Genomic DNA, 12,508 nt, shown 5'->3' on the forward strand with positions numbered 1-12,508 from the left:
TTAAATATGTGCTGTATCATCTCCTATCCTCTTACCAAATGCTCCAGTGTCTCCTGTAGCTCCTCTATCACCAGCCGGTCCAGGGATGCCAATAGAGTCGCCCTGTTCACCTGTAAACCAATCAACTCTCAGATCTCATTATCGCGAAGCAATAATTACACAAAACAATAATGCCCTCTGCCTAACAAATCAGTCATAGTCCCTGCAGCTTTTCACTGGTGATATGCACAACATCACAATGAGAAGAGAAAATACTGTATAAGTTGTGTCTATTTGTCAATTGGAAGTACCTTTAAGACCACTGTACCCTGGGAAGCCAGGTGTGCCAGGAGATCCAGTACACCCAGATTCACCCTAAAGAGACACCAACAAAAACAGTGTTTAGTATTTGGCATGTATTTGACCCATGTCTATAATCAGACCAGGAACAGTAGGTACTCTTAACATCCATACCTGATCACCAATCTCTCCAGGGAAGCCTATGATACCCCTCTGGCCAGGCAGGCCAGGTAGTCCAGGTTCACCTGAGTGTCCACATGTACCAGGTGGTCCTTGAGGCCCGGCCTCTATGCCAGGCCCCCCCAAAAGCCCTGGGTACCCTGGTTGACCCCTGCCTCCCACAGGACCCTTGTCACCTGGGATGGGGTTTACAATAAACAAGACTGCAGTCACACTTGCAATTATGCTTGTTGCCAGACAAATACAAAAATAAAAAATTCAACCAGCGGATCTGCATGCAACACACTTATTATATTCCAAACATTAGCCAGCGCAAATACCTAATGTTTCGACCTATATGACTTGTGTAACAGAGTAGGTCCCTTCTCTGTCCTGCCTGGGCGTGAACCCCTGACCTTCTTTACAACACTCACAAAGCAGTGTAACCAATTGCTCTACCAAAACCATGATCTTGATTGAGCAAGGGGCGACATTACTACTCAGGCAGGATGATGTCACCACTCGACACTTGCTCTGGATACAACATCTGCTGCTCTTGACCCTCAGTTAAATGTAAATTCAGAAAGCATAACTACAGTGCCTTCAGAAAGTATCCATACATCCCTTTGACTTATTCTACATTTTCTTGTGTGACAGGCTCAATTCAAAGTGGATTAAATAGATGTTTTTCTCTCACCCATCTACAGACAACACCCCATAATGACAAAGTGAAAACATGTTTTTAGAAATGTATGCAAATGCAGTGAATACGAAATACAGAAATATCTCATTTATATAAGTATTCACAACGCTTTGCTATGACACTCTAAATTGAGCTCAGTTGCATCCAATTTCCTTTGATCATCCTTGAGATGTCAGTCAGTACAACTTTATTGGAATCCACCTGTAGCCAATTCAATTGTTTGGACATGATTTAGAAAGAAACACATAAGTCTACTTAAACTATACCATGAATTCCAAGGAACTGTCCGTAGATCTCTAAGATAGAATTGGGACAGCGACACATTTTTGATTGTTTTGGCTCTGTACTCCAGCACTTTTTGAATTGAAAGGTTACAATGACTATGCGGTTAAATTGAAGACTGTCAGCTTTAATTTATGGGTATTTTCATCCATTTCAGGTCAGCAGTTTAGAAATTACAGCACTTTTTGTACATAGTCCTTCATAGTCCCCCCATTTTAGGGGACCAAAGGTATTGGGAAAAATGCACAGTCAAAAGTTGGGACACACCTACTTATTCAAGGGGTTTTCTTTATTTTTAGTATTTCTACATTGTAGAATAATAGTGAAGACATCAAACTATGAAATGACACATATGGAATCATGTAGTAACAAATTTTTTTTAAACAAATCAAAATATATTTTATATATGAGATTCTTCAAAGTAGCCACTCTTTGCCTTGATGACAGCTATGCACACTCTTTGCATTGTCTCAACCAGCACCTGGAATGCTTTTCCAACAGTCTTGAAGGAGATCCCACATATGCTGAGCACTTGCTGGCTGCATTTCCTTCACAGTGCGGTCCAACTCATCCCAAACCATCTCAATTGGGTTGAAGTCAGGTGAATGTGGAGGCCAGGTCATCTAATGCAGCACTCCATCACTCTCCTTCTTAGTCAAATAGCCTTTACACAGCCTGGAGGTGTGTTGGGTCATCGTCCTGTTGAAAAACAAATGATAGTCCCACTAAGTGGGTGGCAGGTAGCCTAGTAGTTAGAGTGTTGGACTAGTAACCGGAAGGTTGCAAGATTGAATCCCTGAGCTGACATGGTAAAAATCTGTCATTCTGCCCCTGAACAAGGCAGTTAACCCACTGTTCCTAGGCCCTCATTGACAATAAGAATTTGTTCTTAATTTACTTGCCAAGTTAAATAAAGCTAAAATATATTTAAAAAAAAAGTGTAAACCAGATGGGATGGCGTATTGCTGTGGTAGCCATGCTGGATAAATCTTCTTCAGGCTAGGGTCTATTTTTCTCCACTTCCTGTCTGACTGACGTGCCCTGTTGCTCAGGCCCTGAAGCCAGGATATGCATATAATTGGTAGCATTTTAAAGAAGACACTCTGAAGTTTGTATAAATGTTAATATATATATATTTTTTTTTTTTTTGAGAGCCCATGCTCTTACAATGGAAAGTATAGGCGCATATCCAAATCCAGCTCCCAGATTGCAAATGCTATGGCTTCCACTAGATGTCAACAGTCTTTGTTCAAGGTTTCAGGCTTGTTTCTACCAAAACAAGGAAGAATAATGAGTTTTCGTACTGGGATACAGACTTGGAAATTAGTGTATGCTCGTGTGACGAAGAGTGTACGCCCACCTGCTAATATCGCTTTCCTATTGATAGTTTAATTACATTTTAGGGTATCTGTCATGCATGGCCACACAGTCGTGGGTGAGAAAGTTAGACGCACAAATATCATACCCCCCAAAAATGCTAACCACCCTTGCTATTGTAATGTTGAGAGGTTAGCATGTCTTGGGGGTATGATATTTGTGCATCTAACTTTCTCAATCATCATTATTCAAGATTCATTCAGGATTATCTCTAATAAATGGTAGCATCCACATGAATGTAGAAGTGCTTAGAAACATATTCTGTTCTTATTTACAATAAGAGACCCCCTCCCTAGTGAAATCACATCTTTCCTCCCATACCTATCCCCCTTGGGAATAAAGGAGCAAGGACTGTTTATGAGGAGCTGGCGGATTATCAATCCTGCTTCCCAGTGAAGGCACGTCACACACCGTAAACCCAGCGCAAGACAGCTGTTTTTGATGAATGGGGCTGAAATGGGTTTGGGGGACCCAATCCTGCTGACCAACAGTCTCGCCCACCTGCTTCCAGAGATTCCTGCTCCTTCATCCTCTTTCTTTCTTCCGTCCATTCTACGTCAGCAGCCAAGTGCATGTGGGTTCAAATTATATCAAAAAGGGTAAATCAGAGGTAATGAAACATGATTTTAGTGAGCTGATCAACACCCTGAAAGGTTCTGAATCGCAGCCAATTATCTTTGATCCCGTGCCGTCGCTGGGTCGTGGCTGCGAATGATTCAGCAAGCTTTTAGCACGTCATATCTGGATTAAAGACTACTGTCACTCTGTTGGCATAACTTTTACTGAACATTTCAACACTTTTTGGAAACAAAAGATGCTCTACAGAGATGATGGACACCCAAACCATCTAGGAGCCTGGACCCTCTCTTCACATTTCAAGGTCGCATTAAGATACTGACTCAGACAGACCAAGCCCCGCTTAGGTAATACAATTTGGAGCACCTTAAAATGAAATTTTGGGCAAAAAGGCAAACATCATTCATTCATTTATTCATTCAGATGTCTCATTCATCACAAAACCCACTAATATTGCCAATTACTTTAATGATTTTTTCATTGGCAAGATTAGCAAACATAGGCATGACATGCCAGCAACAAACGCTGACACTACACATTCAAGAATAAATTATAAATTATGAAAGACAAGCACTGTAATTTTGAATTACGTAAAGTGAGTGTGGAAGAGGAGAAAATAGTACTGTTGTCTATCAACAATGACAAGCCACCAAGGTCTGACAACTTGGATGGAAAATTACTGAGGATAATATTGGACGATATTGCCACTCCTGTTTGCCATATCTTCAATCTAAGCTTACTAGAAAGTGTGTGCCCTCAGGTCTGGAGGGAAGAAAAAAATTACGCTACCCAAGAAATGTAAATCCCACTTTACTGGCTCAAATAGCCAACCAAACCTTTTGTTACCAACTCAGTAAAATTTAGGAAAACATGGTGTTTGACCAGATACAATGCTATTTTACTGTAAACAAATGGACAGACATTCAGCACGTACAGTTGAAGTCGGAAGTTTACATACACTTAGGTTGGAGTCATTAAAACTCGTTTTTCAACCACTCAACACATTTCTTGTTAACAAACTATAGTTTTGGCAAGTCGGTTAGGACATCTACTTTGTGCATGACACAAGTAATTCTTCCAACAATTGCTCACAGACAGATTATTTCACTTATAATTCACTGTATCACAATTCCAGTGGGTCAGAAGTTTAAATACACTAAGTTGACTGTGACTTTAAACAGCTTGGAAAATTCCCAAAATGATGTCATGGCTTTAGAAGCTTCTGATAGGCAAATTGACATCATTTGAGTCAATTGGAGGTGTACCTGTGGATGTGTTTCAAGGCCTACCTTCAAACTCATTACCTCTTTGCTTGACATCATGGGAAAATCAAAAGAAATCAGCCAATACCTCAGAAAAGAATTGTAGACCTCCACAAGTCTGGTTCATCCTTGGGAGCAATTTCCAAATACCTGAAGGTACCACGTTCATCTGTACAAACAATAGTACGCAAGTATAAACACCATGGGACCACAGCCGTCATACCTCTCAGGAAGGAGACGCGTTCTGTCTCCTAGAGATGAACGCACTTTGGTGCGAAAAGTGCAAATCAATCCCAGAACAACAGCAGAGGACCTTGTGAAGATTCTGAAGGAAACAGGTACAAAAGTATCTATATCCACAGTAAAACGAGTCCTATATCAACATAACCTGAAAGGCCGCTCAGCAAGGAAGAAGCCACTGCTCCAAAACCGCCATAAAAAAGCCAGACTACGGTTTGCAACTGCACATGGGGACAAAGATCATACTTTTTGGAGAAATGTCCTCTGGTCTGATGAAACAAAAATAGAACTGTTTGACCATAATGACCATCATTATGTTTGGAGGAAAAAGGGGGAGGCTTGCAAGCCAAAGAACATCATCCCAACCGTGAAGCACGGGGGTGGCTGCATCATGTTGTGGGGGTGCTTTGCTGCAGGAGGGACTGGTGCACTTCACAAAATAGATTTCATCATGAGGATGGAAAATTGTGCATATATTGAAGCAACATCTCAAGACATCAGTCAGGAAGTTAAAGCTTGGTCGCAAATGGGTCTTCCAAATGGACAATGACCCCAAGAATACTTCCAAAGTTGTGGCAAAATGGCTTAAGGACAACAAAGTTAAGGTTTTGGAGTGGTCATCTCAAAGCCCTGACCTCAATCCTATAAGAAATGTGTGGGCAGAACTGAAAAAGTGTGTGCGAGCTAGGAGGCCTACAAACCTGGCTCAGTTACACCAGCTCTGTCAGGAGGAATGGGCCAAAATTCACCCAAATTATTGTGGGAAGCTTGTGGAAGGCTATCCAAAATGTTTGACCCAAGTGAAACAATTTAAAGGCAATGCTACCAAATAGTAATTGAGTGTATGTACATTTCTGACCCACTGGGAATGTGATGAAATAATTCTCTCTACTATTATTCTGACATTTCACATTCTTAAAATAAAATGGTGATCCTAACTGACCTAAGACAGGGAATTTTTGCCAGGATTAAATGTCAGGAATTGTGAAAAACTGAGTTTAAATCTATTTGGCTAAGGTGTATGTAAACTTCCGACTTCAACTGTATATAGGGAAGGACATTCAACAAGCAGGGCATTTACACAAATTACTGATTGGCTGAGAAAAATGTATGTTTTGTTAGAAATCAGTGTGGCTTTTGACATTATCGATCATAGTCTGCTGATGGAAAAATGTATGTGTTATGGCTTTACCCCCCCCCTGCTATATTGTGGATTAAGAGTTACCTGTAACAGAACTCAGAGGGTGTTCTTTAATGGAAGCCTCTCCAACATAATCCAGGTAAAATCAGGAATTCCCCAGGGCAGCTGTCTAGGCCTCTTACTTTTTTTCAATCTTTGCTAACGACATGCCACTGGCCTTGAGCAAAGCCAGTATGTCTATGTATGCGGATAACTCAACGCTATACACGTCAGCTACTACAGCAACTGAAATCACTGCAACACTTAACAACGAGCTGCAGGTAGATTCAAAATGGGTGGCAAGGAATAAGTTAGTCCTAAATATTTCAAAAACGAAAAGGCATTGTATTTGGGACAAATCATTCAATAAACCCTAAACCTGAACTAAATAATGTGGGATTTGAGCAAGTTGAGGTGACTAAAAAGCTCGGAGTGACCCTGGATTGCCAACTATCATGGTCAAAATTGTTGATACAAAAGTAGTGTCATGACGTTGCCCCCTTTGGGTACAGAGAGAACCATCCCCCTCTCCCTCTCTATACTCCTTACACCAGACTCTGTCAGAGAGGTCGTAAATTCCTAGAGGAGAATCTTCCTCATGGCCAGACAGTATAGAGAGAGGGTGAGTTTCATAGAGAGAACAAAGGAATTTCTTCCACCTCACAGAACTTGAGGTCCGAACAAAAGATCGGTGAAGTAACGAGCTACGAACTGGTCCGTTTGGTACAATTTTGTGAAACTCATGAGAGACAATACAGCCACATTACCATAATCCTGTTTATACAACAGTCTCAGTTATGAGGCTTACATCTAATTGTTGTATAAAATGAATGAGTAAAGATGAAACTATTTGTGAAATTATGTAATGTGATTTTAGACTGTTTAACCTTTCTTGGGTATGTGGGATGTGACCGTCCCACCTGCGGGACACACTATTCAACAGCCAGTGAAATAGCAGGGCGCCAAATTCAAAACGACAAAAATCTCATAATTCAAATTTCTCAAACATAGAACTATTATATCCCATTTTAAAGATAAGATTCTTGTTAATCCAACCACATTGTCCGATTTCAAAAAGGCTTTACGGAGAAAGCATAGCATTAGATTATGTTAGCACATTACCTTGACAAGAAAAACCACACAGCCATTTTCCAAGCAAGGAGAGGCGTCACACAAACCAGAAATACAGCTAAAATTAAGCACTAACCTTTGATGATCTTCATCAGATGGCACTCATAGGACTTCATGTTACACAATACATGTATGTTTTGCTTGATAAAGTTCATATTTATATCCAATAACCCCATTTTACATTGGCCAGTAATGTTCAGAAATGTTTTTCCTTCAAAAACTTCCGGTGAATGAGCACATCAATTTATAGAAATACTCATCATAAACGTTGATAAAATATTAAACTGTTATTCAAAGAATTATAGATAAACATCTCCTTAATGCAACCGCTGTGACAGATTTCAAAAAAGCTTCACGGGGAAAGCACACTGCAATAATCTGAGTACGGCGCTCAGAAAACAACATCAGGCAATACAGATACCCGCCATTTTGGAGTCATCTAAAATCATAAATGGCATTATAAATATTCACTTTCCTTTGATGATCTTCATCAGAATGCACTCCCAGGAATCCCAGGTCCACAGTAAATGTTGTTTTGTTCGATAAAGTCCATCCTTTATGTCCAAATACCTCCTTTTTGTTAGCACGTTCAGTCCACTACTCCAAATGCAGGAAGCGCGCCAAAAATGTCACAACGAAAAGTCAAAAAAAGTTGAATTTACGTTCATAGAAACATGTCAAACGATGTATAGCATCAATCGTTAGGGCCTTTTTAACATAAATCTTCAATAATATTCCAACCGGACGATTCCAATGTCTTCAAAAATGTAATGGAACACAGCTACCTCTCACGTGAATGAAGTCATTCTTTTCTGAGTCACGAACTTCCCGGCCTTCTCGTTCGCTCTCTGTTAACTGTAGAAGCCTGAAATAACGTTCTAAAGACTGTTGACATCTAGTGGAAGCCTTAGGAAGTGCAAAATGAACCCTAAGTCACTGTATACTGTAAAGGCAATCACTTGAAAAAACTACAAGCCTCAGATTTCCCACTTCCTGGTTGGATTTTTCTAAGGTTTTTGCCTGGCATATGAGTTCTGTTATACTCACAGGCATCATTCAAACAGTTTTAGAAACTTCAGAGTGTTTCCTATCCAAATCTACTAATAATATGCATATCCTACAGCGGGGGGGAAAATTATTTGATCCCCTGCTGATTTTGTACGTTTGCCCACTTACAAAGACATGATCAGTCTATAATTTTAGTGAGAGACAGAATAACAACAAAAAACTCCAGACAAACGCATGTCAAAAATGTTATAAAAGGATTTGCATTTTAATGAGGGAAATAAGTATTTGACCCCTCTGCAAAACATGACTTAGTACTTGGTGGCAAAACCCTTGTTAGCAATCACAGAGTTCAGACGTTTCTTGTAGTTGGCCACCAGGTTTACACACATCTCAGGAGGGATTTTGTCCCACTCCTCTTTGCAGATCTTCTCCAAGTCATTAAGGTTTCGAGGCTGATGTTTGGCAACTCGAACCTTCAGCTCCCTCCACAGATTTTGTATGGGATTAAGGTCTGGAGACTGGCTAGGCCACTCCAGGACCTTAATGTGCTTCTTCTTGAGCCACTCCTTTGTTGCCTTGGCCGTGTGTTTTGGGTCATTGTCATGCTGGAATACCAATCCACGACCCATTTTCAATGCCCTGGCTGAGGGAAGGAGGTTCTCACCCAAGATTTGACGGTACATGGCCCCGTCCATCGTCTCTTTGATGCGGTGAAGTTGTCCTGTCCCCTTAGCAGAAAAACAACCCCAAAGCATAATGTTTCCACCTCCATGTTTGACGGTGGAGATGGTGTTCTTGGGGTCATAGGCAGCATTCCTCCTCCTCCAAACATGGCGAGTTGAGTTGATGCCAAAGAGCTCCATTTTGGTCACATCTGACAACAACACTTTCACCAATTGTCCTCTGAGTCATTCAGATGTTCATTGGCAAACTTCAGACGGGCATGTATATGTATTCTAGAGCAGGGGGACCTTGCGAGCGCTGCAGGATTTCAGTCCTTCACGACGTAGTGTGTTACCAATTGTTTTCTTTGGTGACTATGGTCCCAGCTGCCTTGAGATCATTGATAAGATCCTCCCATGTAGTTCTGGGCTGATTCCTCACTGTTCTCATGATCACTGCAACTCCACGAGGTGAGATCTTGCATGGAGCCCCAGGCCAAGGGATATTGACAGCTCTTTTGTGTTTCTTCCATTTGCGAATAATCGCACCAAATGTTGTCACCTTCTCACCAAACTGCTTGGCGATGGTCTTGTAGCCTATTCCAGCCTTGTGTAGGTCTACAATCTTGTCCCTGACATCCTTGGAGAGCTCTTTGGTCTTGGCCATGGTGGAGAGTTTGGAATCTGATTGATTGATTGCTTCTGTGGACAGGTGTCTTTTTTTACAGGTAACAAGCTGCGGTTAGGAGCACTCCCTTTAAGAGTGTGCTCCTAATCTCAGCTCGTTACCTTTATAAAAGACACCTGGGAGCCAGAAATCTTTCTGATTGAGAGGGGTCAAATACTTATTTCCCTCATTAAAATGCAAATCAATTTATTACATTTTTGACATGCGTTTTTCTGGATATTTTTGTTGTTATTGTCTCTCACTTTTCAAATAAACCTACCATTAAAATTATAGACTGATAATTCTTTGTCAGTGGGCAAATGTTCAAAATCAGCAGGGGATCAAATACTTTTTTCCCCCACTGTACCTTCTGGGCCCGAGTACCAGGCAGTTTAATTTGGGCACGCTTTTCATCCAGAATTCCAAATGCTGCCCCCTACCCTAGTGAAGTTAATGAAGGAAATCCAATTCCCTTAGGAGTTTAACTAAATCAGAGGACCGCCCCCTGAGCACAGGCAGGACCCGGCGTCATGGGACAGCCCTTTTCTATGTTCCGAATAAAACCCCCACCTGGGTTTTCCCACTTCAGACCAGCTTACCTCGATAACGAGAGGGCTAAGGTTTGAGACCAGACCAGTACCTCTATCACAGAGGGAAATAAGGTTTGAGTACATTGCTGAATCTTTTAACCAACCCACGTGGTTAAACTCGTAGACTATCGATACCGACAGAATAAGGACAAGTCTTTGATATTAATTACTAGTCTGCAGCTAGGAATTCGGTATCATTGAACGCGAAGACCGACAACCGCCGAAACATCTATTCTATAACAACATCGCTGAATGTTACTCTGAACTATCCATTCTAACCACGGGAGAGAGAGAGAGGGCGGACAAACTACAACAGAAACAAACTTTCCAACAGCGATCCCGACGACACACTGAGCCTAAATATACATATTGATTGCAATTATTCCCGAATGAGTGAGCGTTCATGTGCAAAGGATAGGCATTTCAATTGTTATAATTATCAACTTTGTAGTGTCTCTTATCTTTTGCGCCCTTATCAGTCCCTCTGTCTAACAAGCCGCCATGCCGGTTTAGCCCACTAGGGCACATTCCCCTATAATTTCTTTGTAACCATATCTACTGTTTGTTATGCATTTCTGTGATTACTTAGTTAGTAAATAAATTATTTTAAGACAATTGATGTATGGATGACTCATAGTGAAGACTGGGTTTGTGCAGATAACCAACAATTTACGACAATTGGAATGAGACTAATGTGAGGTAAAGAATAATTCATTAATCAGAAGACTAAGTGATCAGATATTAAAATATCTGAAAGTTATATTAGGAAAATTATAACTTTGTAATATGAATATTTTCCTTGGTGCCCCGACTTCCTAGTTAATTACAGTTACATGATTAGTTTAATCACGTAATAATAATTACAGAGAATTTTTGAGAAAGACTAATCTTCAGTTTTAATGATGCCAAAGACACGACAGTAGCTAACATGGGGAGAAGTCTGTCCATAATAAAGTGTAGCTCTGCCTTTTTCTTTATTATTTAGTATTTTATTCTCTTAAATACATTTTTTAAATTATTTTTAAATTATTTTTTTGGTTTTCTTTACCCCGTTTTCTCCCCAATTTCGTGGTATCCAATTGGTATTTACAGTCTTGTCTCATCACTGCAACTCCCGTACGGACTCGGGAGAGGCGATGGTCGAGAGACGTGCGTCCACCGAAACACAACCCAACCAAGCCGCACTGCTTCCTGACACAATGCCCACTTAACCCGGAAGCCAGAAGCACCAATGTTTTGGCGGAAACACTGTGCACCTGGTGACCATGTCATTGTGCACTGCGCCCGACCCGCCACAGGAGTCGCTAGTGCACGATGGGACAAGGACATCCCTGCCGGTGTAAAATAGTCATATGTTTGAGAAATTGAAGTAATAGCATTTCTAAGGTATTTGAATAACGCGCCACAGGATTCCACTGGCTGTTACATAGGTGGGACGATTTGGTGCCACCTACCCTAGAGAGGTTAAACTACTAGCACACAGCTCGGACACCCATGAATACCCCACAATACATGTCACCAAAGGTCTCTTCACAATCCCCAAGTCAAGAATAGACTATGGGAAGCGTACAGTACTACATAGAGCCATGGCTACATGGAACTATATTCCACATCAGGCTACTCATACAAGCAGTAGAATCAGATTTAAAAAGCAGATAATGCACCTTGTGAAACAGCGGGGACTGAAGAGTCACACACAGGCACAGACACATATACACATGATAAGACACGCACTCTACACATACATACACATGGATTTTGAATTGTAGATGTGATAGTAGAGTAGTGGCCTGAGGGAAACTTAATGTGTTGTGAAAAGTGTTATGAAATGTAATGTCATGTAATATTTTAAAATGTATATAACTGCCTTAATATTGCTGGACCCCAGGAACAAAATACAATTAACTCCCTTCCTTTCTGAGCGTTATCATCGTACTGTCGTCTATACTGCCAGGCGTGTTGTCAGTTGTAATCTTGTACCCATTCATTTGAAGTTCACCCTTAGATCTGCTTTTGTTAGCTCAAAAGAGAAGCCAGCGCTTTTAGTTCGAATATGAATTCCATAAACTTCAATATCCCATCGGTTTTCAATTCACGTAGAGGGCTTGAGCTGTTGCAGGATAGCAACCAAAGCAAATGTAAGTCAGTTTATAACATTCCATAATTGGTTACTCTGAGAGTTCCTCATATTGACATGGGCTGTGGTGCTAACCTTGGAATAGTAATTCCAGTTTCTACTCCTTCCTCTATTAATAATAGGAATAGATGAAATGGTGCAGTTTTATGCAATCGTATAGCCATACCAACTATATCAATCATCAGACAGGGTTCTAAAAAACATTCTCTATCTCTTTAATGATAACCATTTCCCTTGCAATTTTTTTTTACTACT

The 12,508-nt window shown here is 40.8% G+C and overlaps 1 protein-coding gene across 5 annotated transcripts in view; it reads right to left on the reverse strand.

Moving 5' to 3' along the window:
• The window catches only part of col4a4 (collagen, type IV, alpha 4), a 192,101-nt gene that overhangs the window by 27,762 nt on the left and 151,831 nt on the right, over positions 1-12,508 (reverse strand). For all 5 annotated transcript variants that reach the window (XM_029714261.1, XM_029714260.1, XM_029714262.1 and 2 more), the window contains 3 exons: positions 454-635; positions 291-354; positions 36-110 (listed from right to left, as the gene is read on the reverse strand). In XM_029714261.1, the coding sequence (XP_029570121.1) occupies positions 36-110; positions 291-354; positions 454-635 (321 nt within the window). The remainder of the gene's footprint in view (positions 1-35; positions 111-290; positions 355-453; positions 636-12,508) is intronic.

The sequence above is a fragment of the Salmo trutta genome, chromosome 26 (genome assembly GCF_901001165.1).
Source record: "Salmo trutta chromosome 26, fSalTru1.1, whole genome shotgun sequence".
Taxonomy (NCBI): domain Eukaryota; kingdom Metazoa; phylum Chordata; class Actinopteri; order Salmoniformes; family Salmonidae; genus Salmo; species Salmo trutta.